Source organism: Pyxicephalus adspersus, unplaced genomic scaffold (genome assembly GCF_032062135.1).
Source record: "Pyxicephalus adspersus unplaced genomic scaffold, UCB_Pads_2.0 Sca250, whole genome shotgun sequence".
NCBI classification, from domain to species: domain Eukaryota; kingdom Metazoa; phylum Chordata; class Amphibia; order Anura; family Pyxicephalidae; genus Pyxicephalus; species Pyxicephalus adspersus.
The window spans coordinates 1-18,720 of NW_027317257.1; the positions used below are offsets into that span (position 1 = coordinate 1).

General features: G+C 37.6%; 1 protein-coding gene across 1 annotated transcript; it reads left to right on the top strand.

The window, feature by feature from the left end:
* The first annotated feature begins 6 nt into the window (after positions 1 to 6).
* LOC140344956 (alpha-2-macroglobulin-like) lies at positions 7 to 11,908 on the top strand. Its single transcript, XM_072432143.1, has 16 exons — positions 7 to 93; positions 304 to 355; positions 987 to 1,070; positions 1,905 to 2,081; positions 3,047 to 3,128; positions 3,590 to 3,749; positions 4,708 to 4,782; positions 5,484 to 5,646; positions 6,297 to 6,526; positions 7,277 to 7,492; positions 8,029 to 8,153; positions 8,587 to 8,677; positions 9,388 to 9,450; positions 9,697 to 9,799; positions 10,612 to 10,675; positions 11,736 to 11,908. Exons 3-15 carry the CDS (start codon positions 1,046 to 1,048, stop codon positions 10,659 to 10,661), a joined length of 1,560 nt encoding a protein of 519 aa, XP_072288244.1. The 5' UTR covers positions 7 to 93; positions 304 to 355; positions 987 to 1,045; the 3' UTR covers positions 10,662 to 10,675; positions 11,736 to 11,908.
* Positions 11,909 to 18,720: the final 6,812 nt, after the last annotated feature.

An 18,720-nucleotide genomic window follows, 5' to 3' on the forward strand; every position in this document is an offset into this window, starting at 1 on the left:
GAAACGATTAACATTGGTGAGACATGTGATGGACCTGCTGACCCCAACGAACCAAACCGTAAGGACACCATAATCCGAAATTTCAATGTTGAGGTGAGTAGACCCAATTTATGGGCAAGAAATGACAACTGGAAAAACAGTCCTTCCTATAGCTTATACCATGTCTACATTTTTATATTATAAAAAATAATATTAGTAGTCTATAATATTAGTAGCAATGTAATAAAGGAATTTTGTTAATCTCATTGAAAGGACAGTACAAAATATAGACTGTAAACATGTTTTTCTTTGTCTCTATGCAAGGCTGAAGGCCTCAAGCAAGTAGTGACCAAAACAGACTTCGTCTGTGTCAAAGGTAAGGGAATCTTTTTGAAGAGTTAGCCACATCTAAGGGCTTGCTAGAAAGTGTTAATGGGCAATCTGTGTCCTTTGGAGCTAAATTACTCCAATAAGACTTGGTAATGTCATATAAAATATGAACAGGTTTTGTTTGGTCTGAAATGTTTAAACAATGTATAAAATACACTAAAAATAAACTATGTGTAACCAACTCATGATGGCCCCAAGAAAACAATCCACTGTAGACTGAGAATTGTATGAACCTGTGACTTTCTTTGTTCATGTTTTTTTTTTAAACTAGCCCTGACCCCAGGAGACTGACCTAATAATAAAGGTCTAGAAGTATATTTTGAGGTCTTAAAATTGAGTATGTGGGCTGTAAAAATGAAAATCAGCATTGAATAGATTAGGAACTATGCTTTTAGCCTTTCGTTATTTCTGAGCAGGGGAATTTTGTAAAGTCCAGTGTGGATGTGCAATCCATAAGCAGGCACAGACCAGAAGGCCAACTTGCAAATGAGGTTTAGGCTTACTATTTATTGCATTTTTGTATTTAAACAAAAGTTACTTTTTTGGTTCAGACTCTCAAGAGCTAAATGATTTACGTAAAAGCTTTTAAGGTTTACAGTTTTCTGCTCTTACCACAGGTGCAAATTCAGTCGTACAAGTCAGCATCAACCCCAATGCAACCATTGTACCAGGTTCTATGTCTGGGAAGATTCAGGTAATAGGTAAGTTGATTTATCCAGACATCTGCACAAAAAAACATCCATATTGAATTAATTTGTTTTCCAAAGTTAGCAGGAGGAAATTGATGTGCCCAAATGTTTGAGCAATGATGCTGAAAAATGTCTTCAATAATCCTTAAGTTAAAGGCAAAACTTGTATCCTAAATGGTGTAGAAACTCCTGTGCGACTGTTATTGTAGTCAGTGTCTCTGCTGGGGAAATTCACCCCTTGTCCCAGTCACCACTGTCATGAAGAATGAAAATTAGGAAATACAAAACTGGTTTTACTCAATTAATAAATTTACTTTAGACATCCTTCTGAAGAAGGGATTTCCTGATGCTTTTTTAAGCAACGCCCTGTCATGTCCTGCTGTCTCCTTCCCATGGACTTTAACTTTATCTTTTGAGGCTCAAATGAAGTTTGGCTTCTAAATGCTAAACAAACTAAAATTTCATTAACATTGTTTACAGTTTTCTTTGGAGTTTATTCTGATTCTCATAATGTGATATTTACAATGGGGTTGGACAAATTAATCTGAATGTGTTGGAACAGGTGAGCTATAGATATTATACCACACTTCCCCCATACTGCTGTGCCAATGGAAGGTGGACCAGCAGTAATATATAAGCGGCAGGTGGAGAGTAGCCATGTAAAGGTCACAGAGGGCCACAAACCTCATAGAAATGACCTCTCCCTATTTCCTTCAAGAAAGACAAAAATCCATTTACATCTATTAAGACCTAGTTGGCTCACCATAGTCTATATTTAGTTAAATTTTAGTTTATTTAGTTAAAATTTAGTTAAATCAAATATAAATTGGTATTTTCTGTTTGTAGGAGACATGGTGGGCCGGGCTGTGACCAATCCTGAAGCCCTAATCGTTGAGCCCACCGGATGTGGGGAGCAAAACCTTGCTACAATGATGCCAATAGTGCACGTAATGGAGTTTTTGAATTTAACTGGACGTCTCACTGAGGACATTAAACAACGTGCAATCCAAAATATGGCTATTGGTAATTGATTTGTTGTCTTTTTGGAATAATCCCAACGCTGTTGTGGTATCTTATATTCTTGTGTAGGGTTGGGGTGGAGGCAGAATTTGTCTTGCTCCTTTAGGGAGATTTTCTCTTGAATTCTGTACCTGTGAGACCTATACAAGAAGGTGGTTACTTGCAAAGCACACTTGTTCTGGGCTCAAATATGAAAGAGAAAGGATCTCTACGCCTCCAATAACTTATTACCTTAGAAAGAATACTTAAATTTACATTAAAACCATTTCCATGTTCCACATGAAAGAAAAGTCCACTCTTTTCCACAGTTGCCTTGGGAGCCCTCCTCCCAAGAGGGGGCTTGCGTATCCAGAGATCCCCTTATTTACCTTTTACAACATGTTGGCCAAAGTTTTAAACACCATTTTAAACTAGTATACAAACTGCAGGACCAGGCATGGACCTGTACCCCAACTTAGAATAGCCTAATTTGTGAGGCAAAACTTTGCGGCCTAGTTGCAGAAAATATCCAGCCCATGAACACCCTCCTGAGCATGCCCTATAATTTATCAGGATTGTTGTCCTTGTGATGAACCATTATAAATCAGACCCTCCCTGAGAAATTATGGTAGCTGCCATTTATGGTCTGCTTATAAAACCAAACATCTGTGTAGTTGTGTGTTCTCATATTCAGCTTAATTCCTGGGCTGCCTACTCATTTTGAATCGGTGATAAAGGAAATATTACACATTTAATTGTCCTATCTATATGCTTGGCTCAGGTGAGTGATTACTACTACTACTAAAAAAAGTTACATACCCATTGGTATTCTTTGCAACTTTAATAATCGCTTTGTGGTAAATATATAGCTTTACTACTTCTAATACCACTACCATAGCTGAATGGAGTAACTGAAATAACTCTGTTTTTGGAAAATGCAAGTTATATTGTTGGCAGCTATCCTAAACTTCCATAATGTTGCTTCCTAGGATACGTAAGACAAATGCGTTACAGACATTCTGATGGAAGCTTCAGTGCCTTTGGTCAGGGACGATCAGAACCAAGTGGATGGTAAGCTTGAAAGAAAGGGAAATGACTACTAAATACCTGTGATACTATTTAGTGATAGTGATAGTATTTTAGTTTTTTTTGTTTTTTGTTTTTTTTTACATTGACTCAGAGTTGCACTATTTATGCCAGTGCAGTTTATTTAAAGTCTTCAGTGTTCTCTTGACATACAAATGCATGAAAAGAAGCTTCAAATAGAGGTTATATCTGCAGCAGACAGAGCTGCTCCGTTACCAATAACTGCCTGACTCTTTTCTAATTGGCATAGAACATGATACTGTGGTTTGCATGTATGAAGATGAAGTGCTGTTATATATCAATATGATGCTAGTATTAATTCCATGAGCGAGGCAAGTAAAAAAAGTAGAGGTTTGCGCAGGGGGTGGGGGTAGTAGTTGGCATTAAACAATGCAGGGTGAAGAAAATTGTCCACACCTATAAGTGATGCTTATCTTTGATTGCAGGTTGACTGTCTTGAGTATGAGTACCTTGTGGTCTATGCGTCCATACACCTTTGTTGATAGGAACATCATTGAGCAAGGCATGATCTTTTTGGAAAAGTTACAGGACATGTCTACTGGAGCGTTCAAGCCAGTGGGAACTCTATTTAATAATGCACTTAAAGTAAGCAAACCATAAATCTTTAATTCCTTCTCAGCCAGAAGCCTTGGGAATGTAGAGTTTTGTTCTACTTTAATACTGGGTACATCCAGGGCACAAAAGATTGCCTGCATGCCTATTGTCAGTTTGAAAATGGGTTAGACAAAATAAACCGGAGGGAAGGAGTTCATATGAAGTCACGTATGTATAATTGAATCCTTGCTGTTCTTTTAGTATCCTTGAAGTGTTTGCATGAGTTTTTCCTTATCTGAACAATTTGAATTCTATGAGATATCCAATTTTTTTTGTCTTAAAGTAGAAAATAAGACGACCTCCCCGAAATGAGGGGATTTGTCCTCTTCGACTGCTTTCACTACAGTTGGTCTTCACACTAGACATAGAACCAATTTAATTGCGGTCTTAGAATAGCTTGCTATAACACTACAAAAAAAAAAAACTCACATAAAAAGTGTATGATAAATGTCCTTTCTCACTAGAGGATAATTTTGGCAAACTATACTTTCCAGTATCTTCCTATCTGCTGGAGTTCAGCCTTCTGATCTATTACTTGCTGCTCCCATTTCTGCAATATTCAGTGTAAGGACTTGCCCAGAGCCACATAGCATTTCCTCACTAAGCACCTTCACCAAGTTCCCTTCATCCTGTAAATGAATGCTTCTGCCCCACTCATTTTCTTTAGGTAGAGCTGTACACAGGTGGGTCCCTGAAGGCCACAAGGTGTAGAGATTCACACGAGGGTGCAGTGTATGTGTGCAGCGTGAAGGGGACCAGGTGACTATATTTTGAAGGAAATACTTAGTTGTTCCAGTGTTCCCTCTTACTGTCAGACCTTGCTCAGCCTGTGGTGGATTCCTAGAGGTCCATTAACCCCCCAAAACCAACATGGTTGAATGTTGCCTCAATATTGTGGTTATGTTCTATTTTATACATAGAATATAAAAGCTATGTTTCATTTTTACAGGGAGGCGCTGATGATGATGTTAGCTTTACATGTGCGGTGGTCAATCTCTTGTCTGAGACATATTATGCAGCTACTGTAAGTATTTGTCTCATTCTCATGCAAATCATTTCCTATGGTGACCACCTATGACTTGGTAACCAAGCTTATGTAGCAAAAGTTTCAGTATTTGTGTTTAAAGATTTAAGTACAGAAGTAATTTCTAATTTTGTAGTCATTGTATGCTGGGGATAAACTGCAAAAAGAAGGCAAATGAACGTTTTGGGCTTAAAGAGACTATGACTTATCTGTGCAGAAATTAAAGTGACCCAATAAGATTATTTTTACTTTTTTGTGGCCCATGTTTGTGTTCCCTCTTTTTACCTTCATAGCCTCTATTCGTCCTTGACATTCAACATTTTACACAGTGTTGGTTGTATGCTTGTGTCATGCAGTATGGAATTCTAAGAGTCTGGAAGAAGCTGAGACAGACAGGATAAAGACAAGGGCAACTGGAGAGGCAATTTTCTATAGTCTGCCAACCAAAAAGTCTAGTCAACCAAAAAAAGAGAATGGCCACATAACCTAGGTGGTTTAAATTTAATGAGGATGAAAATTAGTAATCATGAGAAATCATCACTAGCCATTGGATTGTGATGGATAAACTTATTTGCTACGGTAGATTTTGCTTTTTGCCCTTGTTCTTTCCATGATTATACCAACAGATGTTGCATTTATTAGAGTCAATTAAGGGGGAAATGTAGTATACAAGTTTTTAATAATGGATCTTGTCTTTCTAGCCCTCTCTGTTACGTCCAGCTCTCACCTATTTGGATGCAGCATCTCGAAGGGAACAGTCTTTATATAACTATGCTATGCTTTACAAAACCTTCCGGCTGACTGGAAATGAAGAACGTGCCAATGCGATGCATGAAAAGCTGAAATCTTTGGCCATCGATGAAGGTACAAGACAATTTACACCACACATTTGTGACCAGCCTAATGCAAACTAATTGATATGCAATTGTGTAGAAGAACTGTACACAGGTCAGAATAACTTGCTTTTCATGTGTTTAAGATTGTGGGTTGTAAATTCAAGCTGGGATTTCTCTGATTTAATGAGCTATCTGTTGAGAGCAGCAAACTATCAGAACATAGGGCTATTAACATTTTCACTTCTATTCTGTGTGAAAAAACTTTACATGGGGGGACTGTTTGAAATAACTTTGCTTCATGAATCCTAGTTAAGAAACGCTGCTCTAGAATATTTGATTTCTCTAGAATGACCTGCCTATTTGGGTTTTAAGCCTTTGCAAGTTTTTCCAGCTACTTTATTGCTGGCATTCTTCAAGTTATAATTGGAAATGCTGAATTCTACAAAAGAACAATACTATGGTTTGCTAATGTCACAGAAAGGTGATGTTTCTAAAAATGGGGAAGGATATAGAACATGGTTTCTGTAAACAAAATTTACAGGAGTATCATCTATTACTATAATTTCTAAACTGGTATGCATTAGAGCATTTACAGGTTTATATTCTGAGCCTGGTCTAATATTAATAAATATATATTAATTATTATTTATATTCATTTCCTCTGCTCTTTTCCACCAGGTGGTTCTCTTCACTGGGAGCGTAGATCCCAACCAGAACAGAAGACTCCTTTCCTGTTCTCTCCCTCTGCTCCCTCAGCAGAATTGGAGATTACAGCCACTGTACTTGAGGCTATGGCTCATGGTAAAAACAGCTCTACAGTATCTCCAGAAGAACTAAACAACATGGCCAAGATTGCCAACTGGATTGTTGGACAGCAGAATATATATGGCTCTTACAGGACCACATCAGTAATGGACCTTTTGATTTTTTTTTTTTTTTTGTATGATTGCCTGTTTCGGGGCCACTTCATCTTAGACCCTAGTTGCCATTTTGGTGTTGCTTATTGTATTTGGTGAGAAAAAGCCAGGAGTCTTCAGCCGCCATTGAGCTGTTCTCGGCTTTTAGCATGTCTCCAGGCACCCAGCTCCAATTTTATTTACTGCTATGTATTATGAATGCAACTGAAACCTCTGTTAATATATATTGTTTAGACAGTGTTTTTTATGTAGGGAAACATTGTATTGTTTTTTCAGCAGTCAATGGCAATCTACAATCAGGACCAACTCTGGCCATATGGGGGTAAACTTTCCCCGGTAGTTGCTTTATCAATACACCTATCCAACAGAGCAACACATGAATGTAGCTGGAGACCACTTTGTCTGTAGTAGCATTGCATGGAAAAGAAGCTCAGTCCCTTTAATTCAAGTTCCAAAAAGGAAAAATGTAGTTTTACACAATTCTGAAACTAAAAATCAGAATTTGTAAAGTGAAGAGAAAAAATTAGGAAGCCTTTCGGTGGGGAAAGTTGATCTGGTGCCATCTGTCTTAAAGGTGTGCGTTAGTGAAGACCTCTTCTTACTTCTGTTGTCTCAAGATGGCAAATTAAGAAGGAATCTTTCTACTTGGATGTCAAAAAAAAGTTGCCAATAGTTTTACACTTCTACATTTACAAGAAGACATTTTAACTGTGCTTTTAATTGCTCTTTTTACCACCTCAGGACACTGTAGTCGTGTTGGGAGCCCTTTGTGCTTATGGAATCTTGGTGTACCAGAAAGATGCCACAAACAAAGTTCTGCTGAAACGTGCAGATCAAGTCCTCAAAGAATTTGTTGTTGACCAAGCCAGCAGAATAGTCCTTCAGACAGAGGTTCTCCCTCAGGTTCCTGGAGACTACAGTTTGGATGTGTCTGGAAATGGTTGTGTGCTGGTGCAGGTAACATGTCATGTTATATTGTTTTTTTTTCACATTCATCTCATAAGTTTAAGGCAAATATCACTTGCTATTTTTAGGATTCCAATTATGTGACTAATTTTATAGGCCACTAGCAAAGGCATGCTGCTTATGCTTTAGAACTTTAAATCCTAAATAAAATAAAGGAATGATCTTTAGTGTTTGTGACATTGACTATGCTGGGAACACAACCACTTAAAGATCATTGGCATTGAGATTTTATCTTGGTCTGCTCTTGTGCCACTTCACCCTAAGAATATGTGCATGGCATGTCTTACTGTAGCTATGAAAATGCTTAGCAGCCACATACTGATTTATAATAAGACTCTACAGCCACACTGTTCCCTCATTTTGAGTTTAACTCAACCATTTGGTCAGTAGCTGTTGCATCTTACAACAGAGGAAGATAGGAATTCACATCAGTAAAAATCTTCAACCTTGTCCAGAATACATGATATTTCAAATAGAAAGAATAACTGGCTGAGGATAAATGTGCAGTTTGTGTTCATTGTTTACAGACCGGAGTTGAATTCAACATTCCTGTGGAAAGGGAAAGTTCTGCCTTCTCGCTGTCTTTGACCACATTCCCAGAAAACTGTAAGGATGGAGTGGCATATACTGTTGATATTCAGGTGAACGCCAGGTAGGAAAAAGGCTTGTGTCTTTTGGTTCTTAAACTATTTGTATACATGAAATATACTACAAAAAAATCCTAAGCAAATGAGAACTTTGACATAAACCAGTTGCATATCTTCCTGTTCCCAAATACTTTAGAAATAAACTGGAGATTGCAAACAAGCATCTAGTATTCAGGTGCTAATAAGATATTGTGTCTGATAGAAGATAAATTCTCTGCTGTAAACCAATATGTATATATTCAGTTCCACATTAGAAGCAGCTTGTGTAAAGTGCCAGTCAGCACTTACATTTAAATCCTATTTATCATCCACAAAAAATATAAAAGCATGCTGTACACACTGCTTCTATACAAGCCTGTGTGTTACAAATTCTAGACCTACCGGTATGTTATTTATTTGGTGCACACTGCACTTTTTTTTTCCTTTTTTCTATTTCAGCTATCATGGCATTCAAAACAAGTCCAACATGGCTCTGATGAACATCCCTCTCTTCTCTGGATATTCTGTAGCATACGATTCTCAATCTAAGGTATCATTTTATCTGAGCCATGTGCTGGATTAGACCCAGAGAAAAATTGCAAGGGATTTGTTGTGGGAATATACCAAAGACCAGAAAGGGGACGGGTTGTGGTAGATACACAAGGGTGACTTAAAAAACTGTACTGAGTTTAGGTGTTTTTATTGAAACACATTGGTTTTGCTAAAGTATTCAGAAATATTTAGACCATTGTGACTTTCCATCCTTGAAACCGTTTGCTGGTTGTACCCTTTCCATCTGTAAAGACAGTTTGACCAGTTTTGGTGTTTAGTGGCATGTGCAACGAGGTAAGATGGCAATTGTCAGATATGTGGGTCTTCGCTCCACACAAATCCTATAGACTTACTAAATCTTGTAGAAGATTTCCCTGAAAAGCAGGGACAGTTATGGAAAAAAGGAAGAAAAGGAGGAGGGTCCCATATGGTTGCCTTTATTTTTCAGAATGGTATGCCAAAATAGCTTATCTAGGTGTTAAGGTCTACTAACTGTAGACATTTAATAATTATATTGTCTGGATTTTCTGTATGCCATATGAAAGCTTGTGTAACAATCCAATAAAAAAGGTCTTGGGGGTTCAAAATAAAGCACCAGTGCAGGAGACTAGTTTATTGAAGCTCCGTTAGAGCCTAGCCAGACTTGTATTGTGCATGGTTATGACAACTGGTTTACGTTCAACTATTTTTTTTTTCCAACTTTTATAGTTGCAATCTCAATTTTCCAAAGCTGAAGTGAAGAACAATCGTCTCTTCATCTACTTTGACAATGTAAGTCCTACCCCTGGGTACAAAAAAAATAGTTTTGTGGGAACAAAGGGTTATCGTCATAGCAAACAATGTATTATAATAGGTGTGACTGTGGCAACTGTAAATGCCTGAAAACGGTGGTAATTGATCAGAAACAACCTTCCTGTGGTTCTGACTGAATCATGATGGCAAATCTCACCATTTCTCATGGGGCATAAAGTGTAACCTTCCCTTGTTTTGATGTATTTTCTGTTCCATTTTCGATAGATGGATAGTGATGGAGTCTCCTTCAATGTGACACTAGAAATGGGACCCAGAGTGGAGAACTTCCAAGAAAGAACACTTATCCTCTACGACTACTATGAGACAGGTAACATACACTCTTACAAAGGGTGATTTAGATAATGTTGTATGCTTTTCTTTCTAAAGACCCTTTGTGTAAACAAAAATACTTGCTGTTCTCGTCAAAAGTGTAAAGCCTTTCTAAGGTTTAATTGCGTTAATTAGCCCCAACTACTATCTTAGACTGCAGAATGAATGGTTGAATAGTTTAGAAAACCTTGGATAGAACTGATATCAATTGGTACATAATCGCTGTGTAGTCCTAGACTTTAAAGAACATGGTAATGTGTTGGAAATGCATGGAATGCCTAAGTATTGTGTGCAACACATATTTTGTGTTAGAACATTACGTGTACACAAAACCTCTCTGAATATCAGATCCGCGGGGTGTAGAAACAAAAACTAAATATTTACCAGACCAAAAGGAAACGTATAGGAGGTGTTTGCTGATGGAATTTTTTAAAAAGGGATTCATTTTACAGGTTACCAATCAATAGTCAACACAATACTATACTGTGCTAGGGCTGGAAATATGAACGTTCAATACAAAATGTTTGGCAGAGAAAAATCCACAAGTTAAGTTCACACTGGTTCCTTGAGGTGTCTCTGGGACTTCATATCTGGGAAATCTATCTTCCGGAGAGACACAGATAATATATTGAGTAGGATCCAACTCGCACTATGCTATGATGATGGTCCCTCACTTTAATACATTACGAAGGCAGCCTCGGTTACTTAGGGATAGTTATTTTACGGTGATATATATGTGATTTTACACACAAATGTAGAACTCTTCAGTAGTAGTTTGTATTACATCTTATTTTTCGTCTTTCTTTTCAGATGAAAGGGTCTCCAGTCCAATGTATCACCCTTGCACCTCTTCAGGCTAAACATACAAAGTAAGGTTGGTAATTATACTATAAATGTTTTCAAAGTGTTTTCCAATGGAAAACAAATAAATCGGCTAGGATGTTGGTTACAGATATGAAGACACACATCCACTTAATTTGTTCTGGAATCACAATTGGTACAATAGAATACATTAGATACAGTCTCGTCAGGTTTTTCATAGATATATACAGCCCACTGATCTTGGGGATAATAAGTCCAAAGTGGGAGATTTCATAAATGGAACCCTTTTAACAAATAATACCCACTCATTTTTGAAATCATGTCTGTCAATATAACATTTCCTACCTGGAGGTAGTAAATAGTCATTATTGTTTCACTAAACTGTGGTCATGTAAAGATATAGGTGGAGCAGTACACTGAGCTTAGGCCAAGGTGATGCATCATGAGTAATGAGGATCTATGACACCCTGAGCTCAGAAGTAAATCAAGGGAGGCTGGCTACCATTATCACTTGTGGAGAAGTGAAATCAGTTGGTGTACCTTCAGTTTTAATTAAGTTAGCAGTCCAGCCAGAATGGATGGTCTGCATCTGCAGAATGTGCACAACAAACACTGCATTGCATTAGGACATTTAGTAAAATGTTTCCTATAATCATTAAGTTAATGTTAAAGTACAATTTTTATGACTTCAAAATATAAAAGTGATAATTACCTATTGAAATGCTTTTTAAGGGTCTATTCCAGGGTATTAAAACATATGTTGTTTTTTTTATTCAGGCTCCAGGCTTACTACTATACAATAGTTTAAATTTCACAAAAATCTATGACTGAAGGAACCTCAGTAAATGCAGTCTGTGGATTTGCTAGAGTACTGCCAGTATTAGTAGTTTGCCTAAAATGGACCAAGGGGTCAAAGTCTGGTGGCAGCATTATAAAGAGGTGTAACAAAAAAGCATCACTGTTGCCTTAACGGAACCATAATAGAGTTGTCACTAATTGGTGATTGTTCCTGGACCTTTAGCCTTTTCTGGTTATTGTTTAACCTACCTCCAACTCGGAGTATCTGACTTGACTATGTGATTGTATAAATGATCAGTCTTTTCTTTTGGCAGGCAGGACATGAAGTTCTGAAGATTTGTCATCCTGTGATCATTCAACAAAGGGATGTACTTCTTTATAGATTCAATGATTAATTGACTTGTTTTTTTTTTAAAAGTCTAATGCTGGAAAATTAAATTCAAAACATTAAAATATTCTATAATAAATATATAAACCCTTACAACAATGTGTTTTTTTTTTTAAATACATCTGTTAAAGGAAGTTAACACCCTTATAGTTTAGAGGAAGATTTGCTTTCTGTTACCACTGTTGGGCTATTACCATGGATTGTAAACATGACCTTAATTCTCAGCATTCTTGTCTGCTTACAGTCAGTCTGGCAAAGCACAGTTAGCTTGTCCACCTTGCCTTCTGAAGAAGGGATTTCCTGATGCTTTTTTAAGCAACGCCCTGTCATGTCCTGCTGTCTCCTTCCCATGGACTTTAACTTTATCTTTTGAGGCTCAAATGAAGTTTGGCTTCTAAATGCTAAACAAACTAAAATTTCATTAACATTGTTTACAGTTTTCTTTGGAGTTTATTCTGATTCTCATAATGTGATATTTACAATGGGGTTGGACAAATTAATCTGAATGTGTTGGAACAGGTGAGCTATAGATATTATACCACACTTCCCCCATACTGCTGTGCCCATGGAAGGTGGACCAGCAGTAATATATAAGCAGCAGGTGGAGAGTAGCCATGTAAAGGTCACAGAGGGTCACAAACCTCATAGAAATGACCTCTCCCTATTTCCTTCAAGAAAGACAAGAATCCATTTACATCTATTAAGACCTAGTTGGCTCACCATAGTCTATATTTTTAGTTAAACTATTTTATCAAATATAAATTGGTATTTTCTGTTTGCAGGAGACATGGTGGGCCGGGCTGTGACCAATCCTGAAGCCCTAATCGTTGAGCCTACCGGATGTGGGGAGCAAAACCTTGCTACAATGATGCCAATAGTGCACGTAATGGAGTTTTTGAATTTAACTGGACATCTCACTGAGGACATTAAACAACGTGCAATCCAAAATATGGCTATTGGTAATTGATTTGTTGTCTTTTTGGAATAATCCCAACGCTGTTGTGGTATCTTATATTCTTGTGTAGGGTTGGGGTGGAGGCAGAATTTGTCTTGCTCCTTTAGGGAGATTTTCTCTTGAATTCTGTACCTGTGAGACCTATACAAGAAGGTGGTTGCTTGCAAAGCACACTTGTTCTGGGCTCAAATATGAAAGAGAAAGGATCTCTACGCCTCCAATAACTTATTACCTTAGAAAGAATACTTAAATTTACATTAAAACCATTTCCATGTTCCACATGAAAGAAAAGTCCACTCTTTTCCACAGTTGCCTTGGGAGCCCTCCTCCCAAGAGGGGGCTTGCGTATCCAGAGATCCCCTTATTTACCTTTTACAACATGTTGGCCAAAGTTTTAAACACCATTTTAAACTAGTATACAAACTGCAGGACCAGGCATGGACCTGTACCCCAACTTAGAATAGCCTAATTTGTGAGGCAAAACTTTGCGGCCTAGTTGCAGAAAATATCCAGCCCATGAACACCCTCCTGAGCATGCCCTATAATTTATCAGGATTGTTGTCCTTGTGATGAACCATTATAAATCAGACCCTCCCTGAGAAATTATGGTAGCTGCCATTTATGGTCTGCTTATAAAACCAAACATCTGTGTAGTTGTGTGTTCTCATATTCAGCTTAATTCCTGGGCTGCCTACTCATTTTGAATCGGTGATAAAGGAAATATTACACATTTAATTGTCCTATCTATATGCTTGGCTCAGGTGAGTGATTACTACTACTACTAAAAAAAGTTACATACCCATTGGTATTCTTTGCAACTTTAATAATCGCTTTGTGGTAAATATATAGCTTTACTACTTCTAATACCACTACCATAGCTGAATGGAGTAACTGAAATAACTCTGTTTTTGGAAAATGCAAGTTATATTGTTGGCAGCTATCCTAAACTTCCATAATGTTGCTTCCTAGGATACGTAAGACAAATGCGTTACAGACATTCTGATGGAAGCTTCAGTGCCTTTGGTCAGGGACGATCAGAACCAAGTGGATGGTAAGCTTGAAAGAAAGGGAAATGACTACTAAATACCTGTGATACTATTTAGTGATAGTGATAGTATTTTAGTTTTTTTTGTTTTTTGTTTTTTTTTACATTGACTCAGAGTTGCACTATTTATGCCAGTGCAGTTTATTTAAAGTCTTCAGTGTTCTCTTGACATACAAATGCATGAAAAGAAGCTTCAAATAGAGGTTATATCTGCAGCAGACAGAGCTGCTCCATTACTAATAACTGCCTGACTCTTTTCTAATTGGCATAGAACATGATACTGTGGTTTGCATGTATGAAGATGAAGTGCTGTTATATATCAATATGATGCTAGTATTAATTCCATGAGCGAGGCAAGTAAAAAAAGTAGAGGTTTGCGCAGGGGGTGGGGGTAGTAGTTGGCATTAAACAATGCAGGGTGAAGAAAATTGTCCACACCTATAAGTGATGCTTATCTTTGATTGCAGGTTGACTGTCTTGAGTATGAGTACCTTGTGGTCTATGCGTCCATACACCTTTGTTGATAGGAACATCATTGAGCAAGGCATGATCTTTTTGGAAAAGTTACAGGACATGTCTACTGGAGCGTTCAAGCCAGTGGGAACTCTATTTAATAATGCACTTAAAGTAAGCAAACCATAAATCTTTAATTCCTTCTCAGCCAGAAGCCTTGGGAATGTAGAGTTTTGTTCTACTTTAATACTGGGTACATCCAGGGCACAAAAGATTGCCTGCATGCCTATTGTCAGTTTGAAAATGGGTTAGACAAAATAAACCGGAGGGAAGGAGTTCATATGAAGTCACGTATGTATAATTGAATCCTTGCTGTTCTTTTAGTATCCTTGAAGTGTTTGCATGAGTTTTTCCTTATCTGAATAATTTGAATTCCATCAGATATCCAATTATTTTGTCTTAAAGTAGAAAGTAAGAAGACCTCCTCGAAATGAGGGGATTTGTCCTCTTCGACCGCTTTCACTACAGTTGGTCTTCACACTAGACATAGAACCAATTTAATTGCGGTCTTAGAATAGCTTGCTATAACACTACAAAAAAAAAAAACTCACATAAAAAGTGTATGATAAATGTCCTTTCTCACTAGAGGATAATTTTGGCAAACTATACTTTCCAGTATCTTCCTATCTGCTGGAGTTCAGCCTTCTGATCTATTACTTGCTGCTCCCATTTCTGCAATATTCAGTGTAAGGACTTGCCCAGAGCCACATAGCATTTTCTCACTAAGCACCTTCACCAAGTTCCCTTCATCCTGTAAATGAATGCTTCTGCCCCACTCATTTTCTTTAGGTAGAGCTGTACACAGGTGGGTCCCTGAAGGCCACAAGGTGTAGAGATTCACACAAGGGTGCAGTGTATATGTGCAGCGTGAAGGGGACCAGGTGACTATATTTTGAAGGAAATACTTAGTTGTTCCAGTGTTCCCTCTTACTGTCAGACCTTGCTCAGCCTGTGGTGGATTCCTAGAGGTCCATTAACCCCCCAAAACCAACATGGTTGAATGTTGCCTCAATATTGTGGTTATGTTCTATTTTATACATAGAATATAAAAGCTATGTTTCATTTTTACAGGGAGGCGCTGATGATGATGTTAGCTTTACATGTGCGGTGGTCAATCTCTTGTCTGAGACATATTATGCAGCTACTGTAAGTATTTGTCTCATTCTCATGCAAATCATTTCCTATGGTGACCACCTATGACTTGGTAACCAAGCTTATGTAGCAAAAGTTTCAGTATTTGTGTTTAAAGATTTAAGTACAGAAGTAATTTCTAATTTTGTAGTCATTGTATGCTGGGGATAAACTGCAAAAAGAAGGCAAATGAACGTTTTGGGCTTAAAGAGACTATGACTTATCTGTGCAGAAATTAAAGTGACCCAATAAGATTATTTTTACTTTTTTGTGGCCCATGTTTGTGTTCCCTCTTTTTACCTTCATAGCCTCTATTCGTCCTTGACATTCAACATTTTACACAGTGTTGGTTGTATGCTTGTGTCATGCAGTATGGAATTCTAAGAGTCTGGAAGAAGCTGAGACAGACAGGATAAAGACAAGGGCAACTGGAGAGGCAATTTTCTATAGTCTGCCAACCAAAAAGTCTAGTCAACCAAAAAAAGAGAATGGCCACATAACCTAGGTGGTTTAAATTTAATGAGGATGAAAATTAGTAATCATGAGAAATCATCACTAGCCATTGGATTGTGATGGATAAACTTATTTGCTACGGTAGATTTTGCTTTTTGCCCTTGTTCTTTCCATGATTATACCAACAGATGTTGCATTTATTAGAGTCAATTAAGGGGGAAATGTAGTATACAAGTTTTTAATAATGGATCTTGTCTTTCTAGCCCTCTCTGTTACGTCCAGCTCTCACCTATTTGGATGCAGCATCTCGAAGGGAACAGTCTTTATATAACTATGCTATGCTTTACAAAACCTTCCGGCTGACTGGAAATGAAGAACGTGCCAATGCGATGCATGAAAAGCTGAAATCTTTGGCCATCGATGAAGGTACAAGACAATTTACACCACACATTTGTGACCAGCCTAATGCAAACTAATTGATATGCAATTGTGTAGAAGAACTGTACACAGGTCAGAATAACTTGCTTTTCATGTGTTTAAGATTGTGGGTTGTAAATTCAAGCTGGGATTTCTCTGATTTAATGAGCTATCTGTTGAGAGCAGCAAACTATCAGAACATAGGGCTATTAACATTTTCACTTCTATTCTGTGTGAAAAAACTTTACATGGGGGGACTGTTTGAAATAACTTTGCTTCATGAATCCTAGTTAAGAAACGCTGCTCTAGAATATTTGATTTCTCTAGAATGACCTGCCTATTTGGGTTTTAAGCCTTTGCAAGTTTTTCCAGCTACTTTATTGCTGGCATTCTTCAAGTTATAATTGGAAATGCTGAATTCTACAAAAGAACAATACTATGGTTTGCTAATGTCACAGAAAGGTGATGTTTCTAAAAATGGGGAAGGATATAGAACATGGTTTCTGTAAACAAAATTTACAGGAGTATCATCTATTACTATAATTTCTAAACTGGTATGCATTAGAGCATTTACAGGTTTATATTCTGAGCCTGGTCTAATATTAATAAATATATATTAATTATTATTTATATTCATTTCCTCTGCTCTTTTCCACCAGGTGGTTCTCTTCACTGGGAGCGTAGATCCCAACCAGAACAGAAGACTCCTTTCCTGTTCTCTCCCTCTGCTCCCTCAGCAGAATTGGAGATTACAGCCACTGTACTTGAGGCTATGGCTCATGGTAAAAACAGCTCTACAGTATCTCCAGAAGAACTAAACAACATGGCCAAGATTGCCAACTGGATTGTTGGACAGCAGAATATATATGGCTCTTACAGGACCACATCAGTAATGGACCTTTTGATTTTTTTTTTTTTTTTGTATGATTGCCTGTTTCGGGGCCACTTCATCTTAGACCCTAGTTGCCATTTTGGTGTTGCTTATTGTATTTGGTGAGAAAAAGCCAGGAGTCTTCAGCCGCCATTGAGCTGTTCTCGGCTTTTAGCATGTCTCCAGGCACCCAGCTCCAATTTTATTTACTGCTATGTATTATGAATGCAACTGAAACCTCTGTTAATATATATTGTTTAGACAGTGTTTTTTATGTAGGGAAACATTGTATTGTTTTTTCAGCAGTCAATGGCAATCTACAATCAGGACCAACTCTGGCCATATGGGGGTAAACTTTCCCCGGTAGTTGCTTTATCAATACACCTATCCAACAGAGCAACACATGAATGTAGCTGGAGACCACTTTGTCTGTAGTAGCATTGCATGGAAAAGAAGCTCAGTCCCTTTAATTCAAGTTCCAAAAAGGAAAAATGTAGTTTTACACAATTCTGAAACTAAAAATCAGAATTTGTAAAGTGAAGAGAAAAAATTAGGAAGCCTTTCGGTGGGGAAAGTTGATCTGGTGCCATCTGTCTTAAAGGTGTGCGTTAGTGAAGACCTCTTCTTACTTCTGTTGTCTCAAGATGGCAAATTAAGAAGGAATCTTTCTACTTGGATGTCAAAAAAAAGTTGCCAATAGTTTTACACTTCTACATTTACAAGAAGACATTTTAACTGTGCTTTTAATTGCTCTTTTTACCACCTCAGGACACTGTAGTCGTGTTGGGAGCCCTTTGTGCTTATGGAATCTTGGTGTACCAGAAAGATGCCACAAACAAAGTTCTGCTGAAACGTGCAGATCAAGTCCTCAAAGAATTTGTTGTTGACCAAGCCAGCAGAATAGTCCTTCAGACAGAGGTTCTCCCTCAGGTTCCTGGAGACTACAGTTTGGATGTGTCTGGAAATGGTTGTGTGCTGGTGCAGGTAACATGTCATGTTATATTGTTTTTTTTTCACATTCATCTCATAAGTTTAAGGCAAATATCACTTGCTATTTTTAGGATTCCAATTATGTGACTAATTTTATAGGCCACTAGCAAAGGCATGCTGCTTATGCTTTAGAACTTTAAATCCTAAATAAAATAAAGGAATGATCTTTAGTGTTTGTGACATTGACTATGCTGGGAACACAACCACTTAAAGATCATTGGCATTGAGATTTTATCTTGGTCTGCTCTTGTGCCACTTCACCCTAAGAATATGTGCATGGCATGTCTTACTGTAGCTATGAAAATGCTTAGCAGCCACATACTGATTTATAATAAGACTCTACAGCCACACTGTTCTCTCATTTTGAGTTTAACTCAACCATTTGGTCAGTAGCTGTTGCATCTTACAACAGAGGAAGATAGGAATTCACATCAGTAAAAATCTTCAACCTTGTCCAGAATACATGATATTTCAAATAGAAAGAATAACTGGCTGAGGATAAATGTGCAGTTTGTGTTCATTGTTTACAGACCGGA